The following is a 24,550-nucleotide window of genomic DNA, read 5'->3' on the forward strand; positions in this document are numbered from 1 at the left end:
GAGCACTGCACTGTGAAGCTGTTCGCAGCTTCTGCAGCACTAGTTCAATCCCGGCCAGCCGGCGAGGGTCCCACTTGGTACAGCAGACCTCTCTTGCCTTGCCCACTGCTCCCCTCAGCAGTGTATTTCATCAGTCTGCCTGTTGTATTCCCCCCTCTGTCTCTGGTGAATCATCTCACCCTCCTGCGCATCTGGCCTATACCCCAGTTCCTGTATAAAATAAATAAATAAATGTTTAAAAAAATAAAATATTTATTTATGCATGCAAAAGCTGGGGTATAGGCCAGAGAGAATTCACCAACAGCTGCGGACAGCCTCATAGGTTGTGTCTTAACTCCTTGCGCCACCAGTGAGGCCCTTGAAGCTTTATTTTTTAATATCTCATAGAAGTTTCTACTCCCCTCTCAAGCTCCCCCATTCTCTGCCCAAAATTTCTACACAATACTACCATAGAATAATGTTTGTAATATCCTCATATACACCAAGCTGTTTTCCATTTTAATATTTTATTTATGCTATTTCCATTAACTGCTTACTCATACCACAAGTCTTTATCTGGTAAGGTCAGTTTCTCCTCTCTAATTAAGACTATTTCTTTAACATGATATATTTCATCTTTATAATTTTATAGTGTTGTTCTTACTACATTTATTAGAGGTTTGTTTTCCTGTTTTACCCTCTACACATCATGATCTTCTAGAGCGTGAGATGGTTTTATTCACTTTTTATTTCCAGTGTCCATTATGCCTCCTGGAAAATAATAAATGTTCTGTACATGTGTGGCTTGAGAAAATTAATATACTTCTCTGTAAGGCTTGGGAATCATCAACAATAAATCCAATGCAATTACTTTCTATTATGTAACTAGACCAGAGCATTCATTTGCAAATTTAAAATGATTGACTATCCTAGTACACTATTTATTTAACACTTTATAGTATTAACAGTAATGATTAAGAGCTTAGCTAATTTCATCCTAGGACAAAATTAGTCTACTGATAATCACAATGAATTGCATACTAAGATGATTTGTGCAGATAATATGCAGATTTGGTGGCAGCATCACCTGAGAAGACTGATATTTTCCTTTGCAGATATAGAGAGCAAGTTTAACATTTTTTTTAACACAAACTTGACCCAGCAACAAAATGGAGCAAACAGAAATAGCATCTATTTGCAACATATTCACATGGTTGCTTGTCCCTTAGTCTAGCAGAGAATTCTGCACTCCAATTAAAAACCACCCACACACACATTAAAGTATGTAACTGGTGATTACGAATAAGACGTAGGTCCAGAAGGTTGAGTTTGTTGTCCCTGGGCATGATGCTAAGATGGTAGTTATGAGAGAGGTGATTATGCCAAAGGTAAAATTTAAGTTTTCTGAACTTGTTTCTGTTTTCTGATTCTACTTTTTACCTGCTGGAGGCAAAATGGGCAGGTAATCAGTTGAGACATTTATAAAATGAGTTTAATAATAGGTCAGGCTTGCTGCAGAGCTAATGAGGGAATGTTTATTTTCTTTTTGAAAACTGTAGAACATAGATATTGGACAGTGAAAGAGTAGACTAACATTATTAATTAGGAAAGAAAAACTTTGATAAATGATGTCATCTGGTAATAAAGTGGAGTCCATGACACTTCCTGAAGAAACAATTTGCAACTTCTAAAAAATTCCCCGTATGATTTTTAAAGAGTCACTTGATTTTTTCTTGATTGAATATGCTATAATTTTAATAGTAAGTGCTATAGATACAGGGAATATAATCCTAGTTTCTTTTTTTATTCTTTTAAGGTTTGTAGAAACCCCAGCTCATTTCTCTTGGAAAGAAAGTTATTACCGATCCACTATGTCCCAGAGCACACAGACAAGCGAATTCCTCAGTCCAGAAGTTTTCCAGCATATCTGGGATTTTCTGGAACAGTAAGTATCAACTAAGCAAAAAATGTTGTATTTTAACTATTACGAGTTTTATTTGTTGTATTTATGTTGTATTTTAACCATTATTTTAGAATAGTTAACTATTTTAACTATTATAAGTAGGTAGCTGGATCGTCAGAATATTGCTTACTGGGGAATCTTTCTAGACTCAACTCAGTAAAAATAGTTAACATTGTTGGAAAAAAAAATCCTATTTAACAGTATCTTTGAGTTTGAAATTGAGAGATTAATTCGATTTCAAACACCAAAGGATTATTGTTACTCCAAGGTGGTAAAATTTTAAAGGACCAGAAGAACTCTCCTGCCCAACTGGAAATTACTTCTCCAATGACTCCCTATTATTTAAGATTTGTTCCTTTGGCTTAAGGAGTCTTGTTTATTATTACAATGCAAATATCCCCTGAGGGGGGGAAAAAAAAAACACTACCTTTGTTGATCATTTGTGAGTTACTAGAGAAAGGATTATTTATCTCCTTCATTAAGGTCATGTTAGATAAGTGAGTAAATTAAGAGGAAGGTGGAAGAGTATCAGAAAACTGAGGACCCTAAAGAAAAGTCTTTCGAATACACTCTATTCTGATACATCCATTTCATCCTGTGTTCTACTCATCGATTCTTGATGAGGACAAGGATCATGATTCATTTTACAAATAGGACTTAGATCTGAGCTTCCTGAGATTACACTTCTGGTAAGTGATTGAGCCAGGTTTCCACCACAGAATTGACTTCAGTCACTGAGTCTTGACAAGATTGAAACAGAAAGAGTTCTTTGTTACCAAATTGATAGTGTGGGGGGGAGGGCATTTTAATCATTTTCCATGGCTAACACTTGCTTTTCCTTTATGGTAGGCCCATATGTTCAGTTCAACCTATTGATTTGAACTTTGTGGATGAACCGTCAGAAAATGGTGCAACAAACAAGATTGAGATTAGCATGGACTGTATCCGCATGCAGGACTCAGACCTGAGTGATCCCATGTGGGTGAGTGATGGAGCTTCATTTTCAATCTGTGGTTCATGCTCTCCATATCTCTCTTAAGCATGTCTTTTTCATGTCATCTGCAAAGGCAAATCAGCTCCAAAAATATAAGGCCATTGTAAGAGGGTCAGTGTGATCTGCAGAGAGGTTAAGGGCTTGAAATCCGGGTCTTCTTCAACTCTCTAGAATGCATGTTTCCACTGATATAGGGAAAGGAGTTGGATATAATTCCTTATATCCTTTATCTGCAGTCACTATGAAAATCAGTATGGAGACTCCTCAAAAAGTGGAGAATGCCGTATGATCCAGCTATTCCACTTCTGGGTATTTATTTAAAGAGTATGAAAACAATAATTAGAAAAGATATATCCTCCAAAACAACCTAAATACCCACTCACAGATGATTGGAAAAGAATGGGGTATTATCCATTATGGAATACTTCTCAGCTATTGAAAAAAAAAAAAAAAAGGTGAATTCTTACCATTGGTGACATCATGAATAGACCCTGAGGGTATTACACTAAATGAAAAGTCAGTCAGATAAAGACAAATAATATGTGATTTTACTCGTATATGCAATTTAAAGAAATAGAACAAACAAAATAAAACATAATCAATTATCAGACTATAAGAACAAAATAGCAGAGGGGAAGGAGGAAGGTAGGTGTGTGAATTAGATAAAAGAGGTGAATTGTAATGTAGAAGATGGAAAGTAGACTTTTCTGTTTTTGTTTTTTTTGTGTGTGTGTGTGTGTAGAAGAACAGGTATGTAGGTCAGAGGCATGGGGGTGAGAGGATTCACTAGAGACAGAGTAGGGAACAGAACAGGCAGATATACTGAAATACAGTGTTGAGGGGAGCAGCAGGTGAGATAGGAGAGTCCTGCTGTGCCATGTGGATCCCCTCCTTGGCCGGGGATTGAACTCTGGCCTTATTAGTGATATTGCTGATAGGCCACTAGGGAGGCCTGGAAACTAGACTTTTGATGGTGATAATAATATAGAAAATACAGGTGTCGAATGTTAATGCTATATACCTGATCTATATAATGTTATAAATAAATATTACTTCAACAAAAATTTTTAAATAGAAAAGAAAAAATGTCTTGCCCTTCTTTTCCTTTGTTGGTAGTGAGGAGCATCAAATTATTTGAAGGAATTTTACAAGTGAAAGAAATTAAATATATATTTTGATATGCCTTGCTTATCTTGTCTGATATAAATACTATTTTACTGGAATTTTGACTATGTAATTATTGATGTGGATTGTACATTTTAATACTGGGAGAAGGTGAAGTGGAGAAAAGGCAGAGGAAACAATAAAAAATAGAAAGTCGTAACTTTTCAAATACACTGAGGTTCTGACACTAAAATCATAAGGAAAAAAATATTGTTCAACACTGACTCCTTCCATTTCAATGTGAATATAGTTCTTAATTATACTAGAGCACGTAAAAGGAAACTGGCAGATAAATCCAAGGAGCAGATCATTCAAGTCTTTGGAATGTATTATAATTGAATATAAATATGGGTAAGTTTCTGATTTGGTAGTGACTTAGAAATTATGATATTCCCCAATTAACTTAATAATATGACCTGTTAAATTAATGGGTAGCACCTGCCTAGGCAGGTCTGTCTTTTTAAATTCTCTCCAGGAATTTTCTGTTCTGACACTTGGACTCATTAAAGTAAGCAAAAGTTATAGTTTAAATGGAGAATCAAGGCTTTTCATTTGCAGTTCCAGTTATTATTATCTTTTCACATACCGAAGCTTATGGATTCTGTGCCATGCTGGTTTTTTTTTTTTTCATTATTTGTTTTATTAGAAATTTTCTCCTTGAAGATATACCACTTTTTCTCTTCTCTAACCAATTCTTATCCCTCCTTCAACAAACAGTTTATCTGACCTTCTTCTTGAAAACTTTCCTTTTGCTGTTCTCCACCAGTCTGATTTCGAACCTATTCCTGTAAAGCAATCTAGGTATACTTATAGTCCTGTTACTTATTACACACTATAGTATTTATTTATTTATTTTAAAAGGGTACAGGGACCATATTTTGTCACGTTAAGCATTTTTTTAGTGTTTGACACATAGGAATTTTTGAGGTCATAAGAAATGAGACTTGGAAGTTCATCAGTCAAAAAGTTCTCCTTAAAGAAGCCCTGCCTGGGGCCTCCCCGGTGGCGCAGCGGTAGAGCGCTGGGTTGCAAAGCTGCCCACGGCCTCTACGGCGCCGGTTCAATCCCCGGCTGCTCCCAGGCCACCGGAGGAGGGTCCCACATGGCGCGCAGACCTCCCCTGCCGCCCGCTGCTCCCCTCAGCAGTGTACTTCGGTCCTTCTGCCTGCTCTGGCTCTGGTGAAATCTCTCACCCTCCCGCGCTTCTGACTGTACCCAGTGCATGTATAAACAAACAAACAAACAAATAAATAAAAACATGCCTCTATTGAAAAAAAAAAATCTTAAAAAAAAAAAAAAAAAAAGAAGCCCTGCCTGAGATACTTCTTTCACTGATGGATTTATTCTGTACTCTATTGTTCATCGTAGTAGCACTAGCTACTATGTGTCCTTTGGACATTTGAAATATGGCAACTGAGGACTTCATTTTAACTTTAGCTAATTTAAATTTCAAATTGCCAGATGTTGCCAGTTGCTGGTGTGTTAGACAGTAGTTTTAGAATATCTCCAGACAGGGGGGCAGTCCCTGCTTGAACTTGCATAGCAACAGAGCTTCCTGTACTGTCATTCTCTTCTATTTCCTTCCTTTCATTATGGTTCATCAGTATAGAGTTATGCTTTAAAAAAAATTATTCTTTACCTTCATGTTTTCCCAGTTCTGTTTGGATTTACTATTTGAAATCCAAAACTTCAGCCATTTTGTTGCTTTTACAAAAGCTCAAGGAAGCTTTGGAGAAAATCAAGTGGAATGTCTAAGAAACAGTCAGGTACTTTATACATGATGCTAGAATAGGGTAAGAATTGAAGATGGGGAGAAAATAAACAAATATAATTGTTCTCATTATAAGTGTCTCATTTAGCTAAGAATGCATTGCCTTATGATTTTAGGTTACTTTTTTTTTTTTAAAGATTTAATTTATGCATACAAGAACTGGGATACAGACCAGAGGTGTGGGGTAAGAGGGAGGATGAGAGGATTCACCAGAGTCAGAGTGGGGAACAGAACAGGCAGATTGACTGAAATACACTGCTGAGGGGAGTAGCGGGCAAGACAGGCGAGGTCTGATGCACCATGTGGGTAGCTCCCTGGCCGGGGATTGAACTCCTGTTGCAGTGGCTGTGGATAACTTCACAGTGCTGCAACTTAACCCCTTGTGCCACCAGGGAGGCCCAGATTTTAGGTTACTGTTATCTAACAATTAATGATATTGAAGCAGAATATCCATTTGTGTTCAACATTTTTCCTGAGTATCAATTATTAATATGTGCACTTGATATTGATTCTTTGAAATAGAACTTAAATAATCATAAGAAAAATGAGTGGTCTATTTAAAACTGAGTATTTGATTTGAATTTGATTCAAACTTTGCTGTTAGATGTATAAATTACATTTTTTGAAAGTATGATTTACTTAGGCTTTAATATTTGATGATGATTAACACATCTGATATTTCATTTAATCTTTCCAATGATTTTGTGAGGTATAAAATATTTGTTTTTTAAGTCAATAAGTCAAAGGAAAGAGGTTAAATACCTTTTACTAGGATGACATGTAAGTCAAAGCAATGTTTATAGTCTACCCACATTACTGGAATCAATCTTTTACCAATTTTTCTCCAATGTATTGTATTTGAGAGGAACTGGAATTCTATTTCTTATTAATTATCCCTTTGTTAAAGAATTTTAGGGATATTTACATGGAGAAACTTTTACTCTTCCCCCTGAGATGGTCATGTCATATCACATCACAGAGATTTTCCATATTTTCCCATCCCTCTACAGAGGTACAGAACACCAATGAATATAGGAATGATAAAGTACAGTTTTACCACCATTTATTAGCTCCTTTGAGCCTAACACTTTTAAATAGATTAAAATGAGGATAACAAGAAATCAGGAAATAGACCCAAGATAGAAAATTTTGCAAATAGAGGATTGATGAGCATCAAAAAAAGCTGAAAAAAATTCAATAGGATTTTGCCAGTGGAGAAGACAAAATAGGTCATATGGAAATAATCATACTTTGAAAAGAATGCAATTGTATTTTATTGAAAGAGTGAGAATGAACATGATTTAATGAATTACCCTGCCATGTATTTATGTCAAAAAAAGGAGACGCTGCTAATATATTACACTTCTACATGAATACTAGACCTTATTTTTTCATAGGATCATTACAGTGTTCTCATATACATGTATATATGAAGATCACATTGATAGGACTAGATAACAATGATAGTCCTAAGCAATAGGAGTGGCAAAAGGCTTGGCTTTCTTGGAATATTATTAGTGTTCTGGCTTGGAAACTTAGAACCAGGACACTTTTAGATTCCTACTTCTTATAAACTGACAACTGGTGTGAGACTCCTTTCTTCCATTACTTAGTAACTAACATATTTTCAGTTTTCTGTTTATAGATTAGTAGCTAAATAGTTCCAAAACTCTGCACATAAATTACTATCCTTTTGAATATAATAAAAAAATTGGGATCTTAGCCAAGCATTCTCTCTCTATGCAAAAAATAAGAATCTGTGGACTTGAAATGACATGTCAGATTATTAAGGACAGAGATTATAAAATTATGAATGTGATACCACTTTTATTGATTTTTGACAGAACATTAACCTTAGCAACTAATTGTGAAATGAATCATAATGTTTTGCTCTGATTATTAACAAAGAACAATTTAATTGCAAAGAACATGTGTGCCTTCTTTGCTGGAATTATTTTAATATTACTATGAATGAGCTGCATTGAATTAACAAATGGAGGGGAGTGGGGTTTCTCAAAAAAATAATTAAGTGGATATTTCCAAGATACTTATTATTTCTTGTTGCCTTGCTGTTGTCTATAACTTTATATGTTAGTTTTGTGTTATTTGGAACTGTCTAAGCATGCCTGTCATGTCTTTGAGAGGTGAATAATGATATTAACACTTAAACATTCTCGGGCCTCCCCGGTGGCGCAGCGTTTGAGCGCTGGGTTACAAAGCTGCCCTCAGCCTCTGCAGCGCCGGTTCGATCCCCGATCCCCGTCTGCTCCCCAGCCACCAGAGGAGGGTCCCACATGGCACGCAGACCTCTCCTGCCGCCCGCTGCTCCCTTCAGCAATGTGCTTCTGTCCTTCTGCCTGCTCTGCTCCCCGCTCTGGCTCTGGCTCTGGTGAATTCTCTCACCCTCCCGCGCTTCTGACTATATCCAGTGCTTGTATAAATAAATAAGTAAATCTTTAAAAAAAAAAAAAAAAAACAACACTTAAGCATTCTCTTAGAATGATTAATAGAAATTGTATACCTCTGACTTTTACATTTATTTATTCTTTGTACTTTGAAGGAAGTACTTTTGGCTGAATTCAGTTTTTCCCTAGTGATTTGAGCCATAAGTATTGCATTACACTGAATTTATCACGAGAATTTCTGAAAAGGAAAACATATGTATAATTTGAAGTCTTATGTATCTTGGGTGGTACAAAATATAGAACATTAAGCTAGGCGCTGTGAACAAAGACTTTCCAAATACAAACTTAAGACCTACTTTTTTGACCTACAGAGCCAAAGACACTTTATGTACATCTGAGGTACTGCAATAAGAACTTACAAGTATGGATGGCTTTCAATACTTATGGCTCAAATCACTAGGGAAAAACTGAATGTTGATAAACTGTAATTTTTGAGAAATGCGTTAGTTTCATCAAAGTTTTGAATTTATGTGCATAGAATTGTTCTATGTATCCCCTTATCCTTTTCATGTCTGTGGGATCTGTAATGATGTTGTCCTCTTTTATCTCAACACTGCTAGATTGTGACTTCTCTCTTTTTCTTGTCAGTCTTATAAGAGAGATGTCAGCTTTATTGATCTTTTGAAGAACAAGCTTAGCTTTTTGGTTTCACTGTTTTTGTTATATTTCTCTTTTAAATCTCACTATTTTTGGTCTGATTTAATTTCCTTTATCCTTTATCCTATTTCTTTGGCTTTAATTGTTCTTTTTTTCAAGTTTCTAAAATTGAAAGTTTGTATTAAGTTAAGGTCATTTATTCTTTTAATGTTATATTTACTTTTATATAATCCCCATTAAACATGACCTTATCTGCATTTCATAAAATTTAATAAATCATATTTTCCTTTTTGTTCAGTTTAAAATATTTTCTAATTTCCCTTAAGATTTATCTATGTTTATTTAGAATCAGATTGTTTAATTTCCAAGTATTTAGATATTTTTCTGTTATTTTTCCATTATTGGGTCCTAGTTTAACTTCATTATGGTAGGAAAATATACATGGTATGATTTTAAATGGTTTAATTTGCTAAGGGTCATTTCATGAATGAAGATGTGGTTTAAATTTGTAACTGTTCTCTTTGTACTTGAAAAGACTATGTTTTATGCTTTTGTTAGGTAGAGTGTTCTATTGATGTCAGTTAGGGTTAACTGGTTTATGGTATTAAGCAGTACTTCTATTTCTTTGTTTATTTTCTGTCCAGTAGTTTTATCAGTTACTGATAGAAAACTGTTGAAGTCTTCAGATCTATGAATTTATCTCTTTCACCTTTTAAATCTGTCATAAGGCATTGTATTTAAGTTTATTAAATCTTCTTGGTTAATTGACTTAGGTATTATTATATAATATTTCCCTTTATCCGAGGTACTTTGGGATATGCACTTTGCTCTGAAATCTACTTAATATTAATTTCTGCTAAGATAACCAATCTAACTTTATTTTTATTAATGTTTGTTTGAATGATAATCCTTTTCTCAGCCCTTTTATTTTCACCTATATTTGTCACTCAGTTCCGTCTAGACAAGAGATAGCTGGATTGCCTTTACTCATTCAAGCTTTCCCTGTCAATTAGTGTATGTGTTTACATCATTTACATTTATTTATTTTTTGGGGGGCTGGATAAAAAGCATTTATTTATTTTTTAGTTTCTTTTTTTGTTATAAATTTTATTTTTATATTCCCCATATAATTGCGGACCCCCTTATTTTGACCCCAAGCCCTCCTTTCCCCACCCCCCACAGAGTGTCTCTGGTTCATAGTTGTTTGTTGATTTTGATTTTTACTTTCTTATAGTTATTCTTTTTCCTGGTCCCTTATTTAAGTTTTCTAGATTCCTGCTATGAGTGAGACCATCCGGTATTTTTCTTTTTCTTTCTGGCTTATTTCGCTGAGCATGATCCCTTCCAGCTCCATCCATGTTGCTGCAAATTGCATATGTTTATCTTTTTTGAATGCTGAGTAATATTCCATGGTGTATATGTACCACATCTTCTTGATCCAGTCATCTATTTTTGGGCATTTGGGTTGTTTCCAAAGCTTAGCTATTGTAAACAGTGCTGCTATAAACATAGGGGTGCAGGTGCTCTTTGGAATTGATGTTTCTGTGTCCTTTGGGTAAGTACCTAGTAGTGAAATTGCTGGATCATATGGAAGCTCTATGTTTAGTAGGTCCAGAAATCTCCACACAACTCTCCATAGTGGTTGGACCAGTTTGTACTCCACCAACAGTGCAGGAGAGTTCCTTTTTCTCCACAACCTTGCCAACATTTGTTGTTGCTAGTTTTTTTTTTTTTTTTTATATGTGCCATTCTCACTGGTGTAAGATGGTATCTCACATCATTTACATTTAATGTAATTATTGATATGGTATTTTATTGTTGTTGGGCTACATTTATTTTCCTTCCTATTTGTTCCCATATTCTTCTATTTCCTTATTTTCTGCTGCATTTTAAGTTATTTGACTTATTTTCAGTATTTGATTTTAATAGACTTATTTTGGTTTTGGTATATCTCTGCAAATTCTTGAGTAGTTGATCTAGGCAGTGTGATATTTAGAATTTTTTTAGAATTTTGTTTACAATCTACTGAGAATCAACATTTACTACTCTAAGTGGAAGTAGAAATATTACAATATTGGTTGTATAACCTTCCTACCATGATGTTGTTATTGTCATCTATAGTGTGTCTGTATACATTGCATCCTCCCGAGGACAGTGTTAGAATTTTTACCTTCGACTGTCATAGATTGAAGAACTCCAGAGCATATTTAAACAAGATATTTATCATCCCTATCCCTGTTCCTTTCTACCGAAGTTACAGTTCTACCTGTATTTATAAGAAGAATGGAGAATTTTATGCCTCTTTTTGTTTTTCAGAATCATTTTTTTTTTCAATGAGAAATAAATGCCTGTATTTTCTAAGCAAGCCTAGGCTATAAACCATACCAAATCTATAACTTCTTGAATTTTTTTTTTTGTCTACCATTTACTTTTCTTCCTGTTTGTTCCTTTCATTGTTGAGCAAAAGTTTATAAACATTTCCTCCATACCACCCTCATTCCCTCAGTTTTTCTTCCCTCTCATCCTGCCTCTTTATGAATATTCACGCACAAATACTTAGTCACATGTAACCCAATGAATCTCACCTAGAGATATTTTCTATCAGTTTGGAATTGCATCACAATAGATGTAATTATTGTTGTTCATTGGATTAAGCAACTTTATTAAGGAAAAGAAATCAATTGCTAGCAGAACTATAGTCAATTATTCATCCATTAACAACTGGAATCATGTATTCAGTGCTACATTCAATGAATTGGAAGATAGATAACCTAATAGTTCCAGGCCTCCTAGCAATCTAAATTAAAATTACAAAGTATTTGCGGTCCTATTTTGGAACGTAAAAGTTGTTTGAATTCCAGTTTTCATTCTCGGTAGAACAAGAACATGTTATTTCTTCAGTAACAGGCACAAAAATATGCTTTGCATCTTCTGTCCTGCTGGTGCTACAAATGCAATACATTCTCCAGCTACATCAGGTATGAGCAGGAAGTATATACATGTAACTTCCAATCTTTCACAGTAAAAGGTTTAACCAAGAATTGGAACTGTTAGCACAACAAATGCTCTGCCTTTGATGTGATCATTGAGCATCCATCATCTCACCTTTGCCCCCTCAGATGGTTGCTGCATCATGTTAGAGAAGTGAGGGTTTGTCTAGTCTCATAATCAAGTCAAGGTGAAGACATTGTCCATACAATGAACACTCTACTTTTGGAAAAAAAAAAAGTCTGAATATTAGACAACAGTTTTGTTAAAACTACCTTGCAGTTTCTAAAAGCAATTACCCAAAGCTAAAAGACATAAAGTCTTCTCAGATGAGCATGTGAATGAGTGGAGGGAGTAAAAGAAAAACTATGATTGAAAAAAATGAGGTTTGGTAAGAAACATCCAGGTAAGAAAATAAAAAAGGATCAGTAATTTAAAGTTTATTCCAGCTATGATGCAGGTTATGCTGACTTTCATGTAGCATCACGTGGCATACATTGAGCCCATTCTTGAAATAGTCTGTTGCATTTATTTTTGTCTGTTTTATTGATCCTTGTAGTCTCTGGCACTAGGGCATTATCTGGATTTGGATCACAGAGGCGTGAACAAATAGATAAAAGAACATTAGAACTAGAAATCACACCACTGTAATTTAAGAATATAGAGATAATACCGCCCAAAAGTAAATATCTAGATGATCAATTCTTGTTGTAAATGCAACCTTAAGTTATTGAAAGGGTTAACTGTAGTATAATGATTTGTCAGAAAGTAAACACCACCTTGATAAGGGTTGTCATTTGGTCCATAATTTTGACTTGCCAAGAAAACATATCTCAGGCCTACCTGGTGGTGCAGGCAGTTGAGTGCAGCACTGTGTAGCTGTCGGCAGCCTCTGAGTGCCGGTTCGATCCCTGCCAGCCTTGGAGCAACACACATGGTATGGCAGACCTCTCCTGTCTCGCCTGCTGCTCCCCTCAGCAGTGTATTTCAGTCAGTTTGCCTGTTCTGTTCCCCACTCTGTCTCACCCTCCTGCACATCTGGCCTATGCCCTGGTTCTTGTATAAATAAATAAATTCTTAAAAAAAAAAAAAGAAAAGAAAACATATCTCTGTGCCCCCGCTGAACCTCAGAGCATTGCTCTAGAGAGTAATAGGCTAAATAATTTAATTTGTTAATTATCTAATCTAATTAATTAAGTAATCAGTGCTATGTTCTGTGCTCTTTGTCTGGATCCTTACCATGTTGATGTGTGCTCAAATTTCTGACCCAATCTTATATTTCTCCAGGAGACAGGCAAGGGATTGTCTCTGAGTCTCACCTGGCTCCACCAGACAGAAGCTTAGGGCTGAGGTTTTTCCCTTGCCCTAGCCTACGTCCCTTCCATCAGTGGCTCTGGGGCTTCACATGCTTTATGAGACTCTATTGCAAGAGAGAGTCACACGGTTATGAGGAGTCATAACGGTTTTGATATGACAGTTATTTATGTCTTTACTTGATAGATTTCGTTCTTTAAGTACTTATATGAGGCTCATGTCCTATAAGAAAAGTATTTTATAGGAAGTCATGCCAGTCAGATTGATAGGAGCTGGTTAAGAACAACATTGTCTGAGTCATTCCAGTGCTCTAAATAACCTTCCCTGCATGCCTACTCCTAGCTCAAAAGGTGGAAAGGATATGTTCCTGATGTGTCATACTAATGGCAATCTTTCTCCATGACTTTCTCCATTGTAGTTGCTTAGATTTCAATACACAACATTGCCAACTGTAAGCCTGACACCAGTACCAAGGGCTAAATTCAAGGAAGGCATCTCTATTTTCCTTCCTTCCCCTCCCCCCCCCCCACATCTCCAGTCTCTTCAAACTTGAAAGCCACCCTTACACTACCACTACCACCCTCCTATTCCTCTTATACATCCTGTCTTGCTGCTTCCCATTTTCAATATTCCCCCTATTTCCAACTCACCCTTTTCTGGTCTTCTAGAAAACCACTAAATTCAGCATAGGTAGATTTGATTACAAGCTTTTTTTTTTTTTTTTTCCACATAAAAACTTTGGTAACTACCTTATATTTAATATATGACTTTATAATGTATTATTTACTTTAGAATTTCAGTGTAAAAATTTTAGTCAGACACACTGGAGTTAGAATTCTGACTTTACCAAATTTAGATGTCTGAACTTGATATTCTCTATGACCTCTTTTACATTATTTGACAGATAGACATATAATTTGATCTCAGAGAATTGTAATGACTTTTCAACATTGATTTGTTTTTATTGACTATATATATTAGTATACTATTCTTTTATAATAATTCTGTGACATTGGTTAATATATATATTATATTTTATAGTAAAATGCAAATTAATAAATTGCTTTGATAATTAAAACAATGCATGCTAGTTAAAAGGAACTTTGAAGTTAATTATCAAATGCATATGTAAATAATAGTAATAATAGTTTTGAATATTTTAGTATTTTTCCAGTTATTTTCTAGACGTAAATTTTTTCTAAACATTAAGATCATGTCACATATCAATTTTGTAACCTACATTTTTCTTTGCATTATACTTGCATATTTTTTCTCTTTACTAATCTGCTGAACAACTTTAATTACTGTATATTTCTGTATTCATACAGAAATACAATGACTCATTCAATTATTCTACTAACAGATTTTTAAGAAGAATATTTTCATACAAAATAGTTTCTTGTACCAGGTACAATTTTTGAGTAAAATGTATGAATGCCAGCATTCTTAATATTATCAAATATCTTTTCATAAATTTTGTTTGTTTCAATTTACATTCCCACCAACTGTGCAAAAGTATCTATGTATGTTATCAATTTTGGTTATATAACATTTTACAAAATGTCAAACACTTCTAGGTGGCTAAAGGAAATTCTAGTCATTTGTGTGTCAAGATGAAATAGTCCCTCTTGATATAGCTTTGTGTGCAGTTTTTGGAAGTGATGTTGGTTATGACTACAGATGAGTAAAATATCTTGGAGAGTGAAAGCATCTACAAGGAGGGTGAGCAGGCTTAACTAAGATGGAACAATATGAGGGGAGAGGTGGTAAAAGATGTATAGACAACTTGTTTTCTCTTATTTCTTAGAATTAACCATTAATATGAGAATGAATATGACATTGCCTTCTTTTCTGTTTAGTACTTTATTTTGCATTTTTTTTTAAATTGCACTAACATTGGTTTGCATAATTGTTTATGTACTGGAAATGTAGGATCTCTCCCATTGGATGTTGTTACTACACCATCCCCACCACCAAAATACCCATAGTCTACCACTCTTGTCCATTATGTTTAGCATTTCTTAACCCTTGCTTTTAGTTTTCCTGAAACTCTTAACCCTTGGCTGATACCATTAAAACAATCAATCAAGCACAGCTTCTGTCAAATAGACTTTTGTGTATTAGTGCTGTGAACAAAAATGAAACAAGAGAAATAGTCTACATAACAAGAACCCTCTAATTTTTGGAAAATGGGTTTGTAATTACTTATTTTGTACTCAATATGCACTTAGTTTAGCTTGAGTTCAGGTATTCCCAGAAAAGCAGACTGTTTTTATGTTCTGTCTTTTGTACAGTGTAGCCAATAGGAAGACATTACTTTGTTTAAGAGTGCAAAGCCAGGGACTTTACCTTAAACACAAGTATGCATTTCAAACCTTGAACAAACAGTCTGCTTAATAAAATAAGGGAAAGGGTTTTCTTTTTTTCTCTTCTCTAGAAATTCACAAACATCACTTGACAGGTGACAGCTCCTCCCTTACAAAAGGGTCTGTTTGCTTTTTGCTTTGGTGTTTGGGTAAACTGCAGCACACACTGGCAGAGAATTTATTGCCTAGGGGAAGGTGTTTGCAGTCACTGTGTTTAATCTGAAAAGAAACCAGTTTCCTCCTTTCCCCTCCCTCTGTTTTTGAGGAGAGAGAGTTGGAAATGATAGCCCCAGGGAAATAGTTCCCCTAACACCTGTCTTTGGTGTAACCTCAGCAATGTTACTTAAGACACTGTGCTCAGTGTGTACGCACTCAGAATGACAAAGTTGAAGAGGGCAGATAAACAGAAAGGGATTTCAGCAGAAACACAGGAGTTGATTCTGACCTTGCATCCTCTTAAAAAGTGATCAGGTTGAAATCCTAGCCTGCTGGCTTAACAAAAATCTGATTTGTTTGAAGTAATATTTATGTCATTAGTTACCTACCTTTTTCTCCAGCAACCAGTTTATTTAATACAGTTTTAATGTACAAAGCTTGGAGAATTCTAGATTATTAGATTTAGGAACTTTAGACATGATCTAGTTCTAGACCAAGATTCCCTTAATAGATTAAAAGCTAAAATCAAAGTATATTACTATTGACTTTGCCAACATTTCCAATAGATTTTATGGAAGAGTCAGAACTAAGCCTAACATTCTGTTTCCTAGACTTACCTCCTCAGTTACTACTAAAGATAGCATGAATAGCTTAAACTCTGGAGATAGATAACAGCCTACATTTGAATCCAGTTCTTTACTTGAGTAAGCTTGGCTAAATTCTGATAAATTTTCCATATGCAAAACAAGGATGATACTGTTCATGAAAAAGCTGTTCTGAGAACTAAGATAAGGTTTGTAAAGCAGTTAGCACCGTACACTGCATGTGGTCAGTTCTCAGTGGTGATGGTTTTTGTCATTTCTCTTTAGAATATGATAAATCTGGAAACAAAAAATTAATAAAATCAAGTAGAGCAATTGGTGATACAGGAAAAAAATGAAATTTGTATATATTTGCATTTTTTTTAAATTTTTTTTAAAGATTTATTTATTTATAGAAGCACTGGGTACAGTCAGAAGCACAGGAGGGTGAGAGGATTCACCAGAGCCAGAGCAGGGAACAGAACAGGCAGACTGACAAAATACACTGCTGAAGGGAGCAGCGGGCCACAGGAAAGGTCTGTCGCGCCATGTGGGACACTCGCCTGGCAGCCGGGGATCCACCCAGCTTCATAGCCCAGTGTTCAACCGCTGTGCCACCAGGGGAGGCCCTATTTGCGTTTTTAAAAGAAGATAATATTTGAATGTATGCTTACATTCTTGAAAATCTAACTAGACCATCATTTCCCATTTGAAACTAGCTGGGGTTGAGATTTTTTTCCAACTAACCCAAATTTTGAAGCAGATTTCTTCTAAAAGTCAAAATACTCTGTGTCTGCTTAGTTCTCATAGAACTCAGAGAAAATGTTTTTACTTTAATGAGTAAATATAATTTGTTATTGAGTATCATCCATTAACCTTAACATATGAAATGCTCCCTTTCCCAATCTAATAAGTAAGAGCATGATATTTAAAAGTGAATGTACTGATTTACCTGAATTTGAATCTTAGAATGGTAATGAGGCCAGAGCTGCATGGACTTCTAGACAATTTAATTTGGTGGTTCACAGAGTGTGATTGCAGAGCCAGGAACATCAACATTATTTTAAGTACACGTTAAGAAATGCAAAATCATGTGTTTCACTCAAGATCTCCTGAATCAAAAACTGGAAGGAAGGGGAGGGCAATGATCTTTTTTACAAACCCTTTAGGTAATTGTGACATTTGAGAACCACTGGTGCAATTTAGTGATTTAACATATATATTTTTATTGGTGGGAAACTCAGGCTCCAAAGAGGGAGTGACTTGCCCAAGGGTATACAGCCATAATAACAGAGAAGAAACTTCTAGGTCAGTCTCTACTTTAAAATAGAACATTTTAGATGCGACTCCTCTTAAAATACGTGGAAAGGCTTGTTGTCTTATACCATTTAGAAAATAAAAAGTTAGAATGTCATATTTTAGAAAAAATATTTGAAATTAGTATGTTACTAAATGTTGCCTACAGGTGTCTTTATGAGGAAACTGTTTTTCAATGAGTTCTCATACCTGGATTTCTTTCATTGTAGAGGTGGTTTATCATAATCTCTTCACTGTCAAAATGACTAAAATTTCAAGCTATGTTCTTGCCAATTCCACAAGTATTTACTGTTTATCTACTAAATTCAGGACACTCTTCTAAAGACACAAACTTTAAATAAAAGTTCTGTGTCTGTTGCTGCCTATAACTTTGAGTTGGTTGTTGGAGGTGGCAGATATGAAGTTAATGGACTAGATCATAAATGATCTAAACTATCATACCCAAGAAAATATTTTTTGTGTAAGTATTGAGCTATTACAGGAAAAGTCAACAAATGGGTACCTGTCATTGAATAGCAGACTAGAGTTCAGTCAGTAGCAATGACTTGAGCTGTGTGACTTTGGGGACAATATCTACATCATAGTCTATGTGAATAATTGCTCTTAGGCAGTCACCAACTCAGTGACCCAGCTAACATTTGGTTCTTTCTATACTTGAGAGGAGAATTAATGAATAAACAAAGAGTACATTCTGCTCCCAATGACCTCTCGATTTATCATGAGGCAGTAGACACATACAGACAACTCTTAGAAAGATAGAATGTGTTAAACACCACAGCAGAATACAGCAGGAAATCTGATGATCATTTCTATTTGAAAGCTCAGGAAATACATTGAACATATGAAAGAGAAGGAAAAGATATTATTCCAGGTAGAAAAGAAACATTTCGCTTGGTTAAGAAACAGGCTTAAATGTATGACGTTTTCAGTATGAGAGGATAGGAAATGATGCTTAGAGAGAAATAAATAAACATCACCTAAATTAATGAAAATTGTCATTTAAGTTTCCTGGATTCACAGAACATATATATGGGTTATAAGTTGGAGATTCTCTGTCTTAAATGTAACCATGAATTTGTTAAATTCCATTGTGTAATGGAAGGAGGGTCATTTACTTTTACTTGGAAGCCAACAGGCAGGAAGAGTATGGGAAATGAGTGGGAGTGGTGGGGTCAGTTCAAGAAAAATACTAAAGTTTTCTAATGTGATAGCCTGGGATAACTGATTATGGGATAAAAAGGTATGGATAACTAGAGGATGGATGGCTGAAGATGTGGACGTACCTGCGTTTTGGGATTATAATTAAATCTCCTGACTGAGCTTTTCAGATATGGACCTATATATTATCTACTTTTTCTCCCCCCAATATTTATTCAGAACATACTAAGTGCCAGTTCTTGAAGTAGGAACAGAGATGAAGATGAGTGTTCCATACTTTACAACCTAATAAGGGACAAAGATTCATATATCACACTGACTAGAAAACAAGAACCATGTCAATAAAATGCTGGAATGGAGATAAGACTGAAAAAAATAGTAGTTGGATTGATTATTTTTTTATTAGAAGGATTATTACACTTGGTAAAATGTAAAGAGATGCAAGAGAGAGTGCGAGAGAGAGAAGAGCGATGCTTGTTTTCTGTAGTATAAATCACTCACATTGTGAACATAGGTTAGCTAAGTGCCAATCAGAAGTATATTGTCTACAATGATGTGAGCTTAATTCTTGTCTCTTTTGTCTATCAGAGTTATTCTTTGTGTTTAAGAGAGACATAATTCATCTATAGATTGAAAAAACAGTTCTTACTTCACTTTATTTACTTATCATCCTCCCAAGAAGCTAAGAGCTCTTAATGGATATTATTCAAGTCATTTCTCACCACACCCTTTTAAAGAAGTAGAAAGAGTAAGTATTTCACTATCTCAGTGTTGTACTTCTGTGACACAGGATAAGTATCAGAGACTAAATTAGAAATAAAACTTGTGAAATATTCTGAAATTGAGTATACTTTTTTACCAATGGCTATAGCTGCTTGCTTTCTTTTAAATTAGAACTAATAACTTTATAAAATATGGCTTCTAAATCTAGTTCTCTCTTGAGATGTCTGGGTTAGGCACCAGATTATTTTTCTATAATCTGAACATTACTGAAGCATTTTGGATTTAGAAGTGTTGGCTGCCCTGGATAAAGGAAATCAGCCCACACCATCTCTGGTACTGAATTAGGTAGACATGGCCTGATTCTCACTTAACTAACATATTTTACTTACCTCTTAGCAAGAGCCTGTTTAGAAATATAGAAAAATTATCTGTTTAAAATTAGTCAACTAGAAGGAAAACTAAGAAGGATATAAAGAAAGAGAAAAAAAAAAACTATACTACAAATAAGTGACACTGAGAAAGAAATATATTTCACTGTTTCTTTTTGTTAAATTTTCTTTAATTATGTTTATCGAGGAAAAGTTGATTTACAACACTGTTATGTCTTGGGGTATATGTTCACACCTCCACAAATATATATTCTCACACTCTGCCCACCACCAAAGCACGATAGCTTAGTCAACTCCCAGCATTATCAACTTGGCTTTCACTACCTAACCCCCTCTCTGGTGGTCTCAGTTCTGTAGTCAGATTTCAAGGGTTTGTTTTTGTCTGTTCCTTTGCTTTGTTTTTTAATATTCCACATATGAGAATTAGAATCATCATATGTAAAATTAGACTGTTTGGAGTCCTTTTGTTCTTCAAAATCCAGGGGCTATCCTTTGTGTTTTAAAAGACACTCAAAAATTAGCAGTAGTGAGATATAATGAAAAAGCACTGGCCGGGGAATTAGGAGTCTTGGCTTCTAGTCTTCACATTTTTGTCACTCATTAGACTTCGGTTGATGGACAAATAACTTCCTCTTCTGGATCTTAGTTTCCTTATGTGTAAAAACATGGAATTGGACTAGGTGGTTACTCAATCCTTCCACCCTTTGCTGCTGAGTTCATTCTTCTTGGGATTCCTCTTGTGTCTTAATGTGACTTGGATGGGAACACAACACAGGCAATTGCATTTTCCAGCACCTGTTCTAGAACCATTAGTGAAAGTGCGCAGAAACCAATGTACTCCGTGTGAGTGGTATATAATAAAACTTTCTCTAAGTAGCAGCCCATGGAATCTAAAGTGTTCTGGACCATCTTTTCTTTCTGTTCCCAAAGAAAAGAGGGTGAGGGGACTTGCAAGATCAGAACACAAAAGCAACAATTTTATATCTGAGAAAATGAATACTTCCTAATCAGTGCTTTTTGTGGAGGAGAGGTGGGTGGTGAGGGATTGCACTCATAAAGATTAGTCATAAATATGAATACTGTCTGGAGCTGGTGAAAGGAGAAGTAGCTAACTGCTGTTACTCTCCCACTCCCTCCTCGAATGTGCTACCTCTATCTTCCTCAGCAAGTCCTGAGGCAGTGTTCCTTCCAAACAACTACTTGCCTAACCAGTTCATTGGAATGTCTTTCTACAAACTGTCCTCATTCAAATTTCTTTTGAAAATGAATCTCTCTAAAAGCATAAATCACATTTAAAAAGTGGTAAATATTGCACACAATGTCTTATTTGGAAAAAAATTACGTGAGCAAAACTACCTTAAGCAATGTGAAGAGAAAAAAAAAAAAGAAAACTGCAGTTAGGGCAACAGTTGCCTCCCTCCTTTTAAAGAGAAGACTTTTTTTTTTTTTTTTTCTGCTTGCATTTGTTCTTTGAGGTGAGAGGAATTAAATTCTCTTGATGCAATCTCTCCCAGAATTGCACGCACATCTCTGTCAGTGTCCTACCCTGCAGGCTAAGGCTGATTTTATGGAAATATTGAATATTAATTAATGAGTAATAAAATATGAAGCAAAAGCAAAAACATAAAAAAAAAACCACTATGGAGTGACACAAATCTTGCGAGATAGCAAATGTTGCCTTCATACAAACATAAAATATTCTTAATCTCTTCTGAGAAATGGAATAGTTATGGAGAATATATTCAAAATTTTTGTTTACTGTAAAATTGTGTCTTTGGGAAATTTTTTCCCATTTTATTTTCTGATCCCATTGCTCATCCAGTACTACCAAAATCTCTTGAGTAGTAATGAATTATGTAACCTTTTTTATTCAGTTCCTAATTAAATTGGAATAGTTTATGATTTGACTTCAGAAAAGAAAAGAAAGTGAAAGTTTGCCAAACTCTCAATAGTAGAAATGAATGCTGTGTTATAGAAGTCAGATTTCTTTCTTTCCTTGGTAAATGTCTGAATGAGAAAGGATAAATAGGAATTTCCTATGCTAGTGTAGGAATACTCAGAATCATTCAAGTTTGGCAATTGTGAAGTATGGTTTATTTTCTAATTCGTCTTCTGTACATTTAGTCTTATTCATCTGTTAAGAAGGTCAACTAAATAGTAGTTTATGGTTGGAAAGCCATGCATCTCATGTAGAGTCTAGGATTCTAAATTATCTTAATAGGAAATGGAAATAAGCCATTATCTTACTATGGAATTACAAAAGGAAGAAACCATACAAACATATCTACTGGTTGGTTGTATTGTTCACACAAAAACAGACAAGAAGGCAGCAACTTAGAAGTGTAGGAACATAAATTTTGATCATGAATCCTATGCAATTTAGTTGAGTGACCTGCCACCTGCCATTATAGTTTTCTCCATTTACACAATAACCTAGATAACTGATATTCAAATGTAGATACTTTAATATCTAGATTTAGATGTCAACAGTTTACTAGAATAATACATAAAAGTGAAACCACTTGTGGTATGCCAACACGAAAACAAGTTAAGTAGTATTTTATTGTTAGAGATTTATTTCAAAGACCGAATGCCTTGGTTTCTTTGTTCAAATATCCTGGATGTGTAATAGCCAAACCATTCTAAGCTTTAGGTGTTTTGTTTTTTTTCTTTATAAAATGGGATTAGTATATTTGTGAAAACTAAAGGAAATGGTAAGTATAAAAAGATCATCATAGTAACATTGCTCAATAAATATTGACTTTTTAAAATATTTACTTTTTATTCAGTCGATGTGGAACACAATGGATTTTTTTAAAAATCACAATTTCAGGGGCATTTTTAAAATTGAAGTTACAGTGTTTTACCAGTCTCAAGATGAAATATCTTTTAAATTTTGGTAGTGGTCTTATTTTTATTATGTATTTTTTAAAAAAATCTTGTATCACAAAATTTATTATGTAGTTGCAAATTATTTTTATAACTTGCTTTGTAATAGCTGCGTAATTTTTCAGCAATAATCTGCCTCAAAATCCTGACAGACCAATATCTATCCTTCTCTCTCTCTTCCTCTCTCTCAATAAACAGATATATAAATGGATGCATGTAAATGTACTTACACATAAGCATATATATTTCAAGTTCAAAGTACTATCGTCAAACAGTTGTTTTCTTTCCTTACCATAAATAATAGTTCCAATAATAAAAAAAAAACACTCCAAATTTTGCCACATGCTTTAAAACTACCTCTGATACAATAAATATAAATTAATGTGCAATAAGGGTTGACTTTTCATTGCATGGTTGACTCAATATAATGTTGTGACAAGGACATGTACTAAACATTTATTTGGTAGTAGCATGTGGAAGGTCTGGTAAGCACCCATGTTGATGTAGTGGATGGCCTGAAGAGAAGGAAAAAAAAAATAACACAGGCATACAGTTGATGCATAAAGATGGCCAGAGCAGCCACTTTCCATAGTAATCACAAAAGCAAGTTAATTTGGCTATAGAAACCCTGTTCAAAATCCATGCTTGGGCTTCCTTGGTGGAGCAAGGGGTTAAGTCTCAGCACTATGAAGCTATCAGCAGCCACTACAATGTGAGTTAGATCCCTGGCCAGGGAGCTGACCCACATGGCACAGCAGACTTCTCCTGTGTCGCCTGCTGCTCCCCTCAGCAGTGTATTTCAGTAGATCTGCCTATTCTGCTCCCTACTCTCTCTGGTGAATCCTCTCACCCCTGCCCCCCACACACACCTCTGGCCTACAACCAGCTCTTGTATAAATAAATAAATAAATAAATAAATAAATAACTTTAAAAAACAAAAATCCATGCTTGACACTTAATAAGCTATGTGACATAGGGCAAGTTATTTCATCTTCCTGTGCTTCTCCTTACTATTCACCTTCAATGAAGTCTTCAAAGGAACATGGAAAAAATGTCCTCCTTATTTTAAAGTTTTTTTATTTCTGAATTTGAATCATCTTATCCAATATAATCCCTTGCTTTATACACGAAATTTCACAGAAGTGAATACATTTTTTAAAGTTGAAAATGTGTCATCATTGATCATATTCCAATAATGAGTCACAAACTGATTCATAAATTACATCAGATTGTTCGCTAAGTCCAAAGCTTCATGAAAGTAAGAATCATTTCTTTCTTTTCTACAAGATACATCCCAAAGCCTGGGGCCAATTAATGTTCAGCAAAGGCTTGTTGAATGGTTTGTAGTTACAGTGGGCTCATCTCTTTATATAGTTAACTCCTTAATGAAGTGGTAAAATCTGAGACTTCTAGTGTTCCACAAAACCTAATAAAACTACATCAGTGGGCCTTAAAATTCCCTGTAATTTAAAATTGGGTCAGTTCTACTTTGCCAATGTCTTGATAAGAGTTTTATGAACTATAAAAACCCCTCCAACAAGCTCCTGTCCAGCCTTGTAAGATATTTCTGCCATTCCCACATGTCATCTTTTGACTTTTTCCCCCATCTAGAATGTTGTAAATATTAATTAAAAAATCCTTCTTTGACATCTATTAAAAATTTAGCTAAAGGGTTAAGCAACAGAAGTTTGGGCATTTGGGGAATTATCAAGAAGTATTGTGCTAGAAAGCTGTTC

The 24,550-nt window shown here is 34.9% G+C and overlaps 1 protein-coding gene and 1 pseudogene across 4 annotated transcripts in view; one reads left to right on the forward strand and one right to left on the reverse strand.

Moving 5' to 3' along the window:
• The window catches only part of TP63 (tumor protein p63), a 276,044-nt gene that overhangs the window by 112,338 nt on the left and 139,156 nt on the right, over positions 1–24,550 (forward strand). For all 4 annotated transcript variants that reach the window (XM_054700436.1, XM_054700437.1, XM_054700438.1 and 1 more), the window contains 2 exons: positions 1,796–1,924; positions 2,792–2,924. In XM_054700436.1, coding sequence (XP_054556411.1) covers positions 1,796–1,924; positions 2,792–2,924 — 262 coding nt within the window. The remainder of the gene's footprint in view (positions 1–1,795; positions 1,925–2,791; positions 2,925–24,550) is intronic.
• On the reverse strand, positions 12,395–12,751 carry LOC119257035 (ubiquitin-conjugating enzyme E2 D3-like; annotated as a pseudogene).

This window comes from Talpa occidentalis, unplaced genomic scaffold (assembly GCF_014898055.3).
Source record: "Talpa occidentalis isolate TD23 unplaced genomic scaffold, MPIMG_talOcc4v2.1 talOcc4.4, whole genome shotgun sequence".
Taxonomy (NCBI): Eukaryota; Metazoa; Chordata; class Mammalia; order Eulipotyphla; family Talpidae; genus Talpa; species Talpa occidentalis.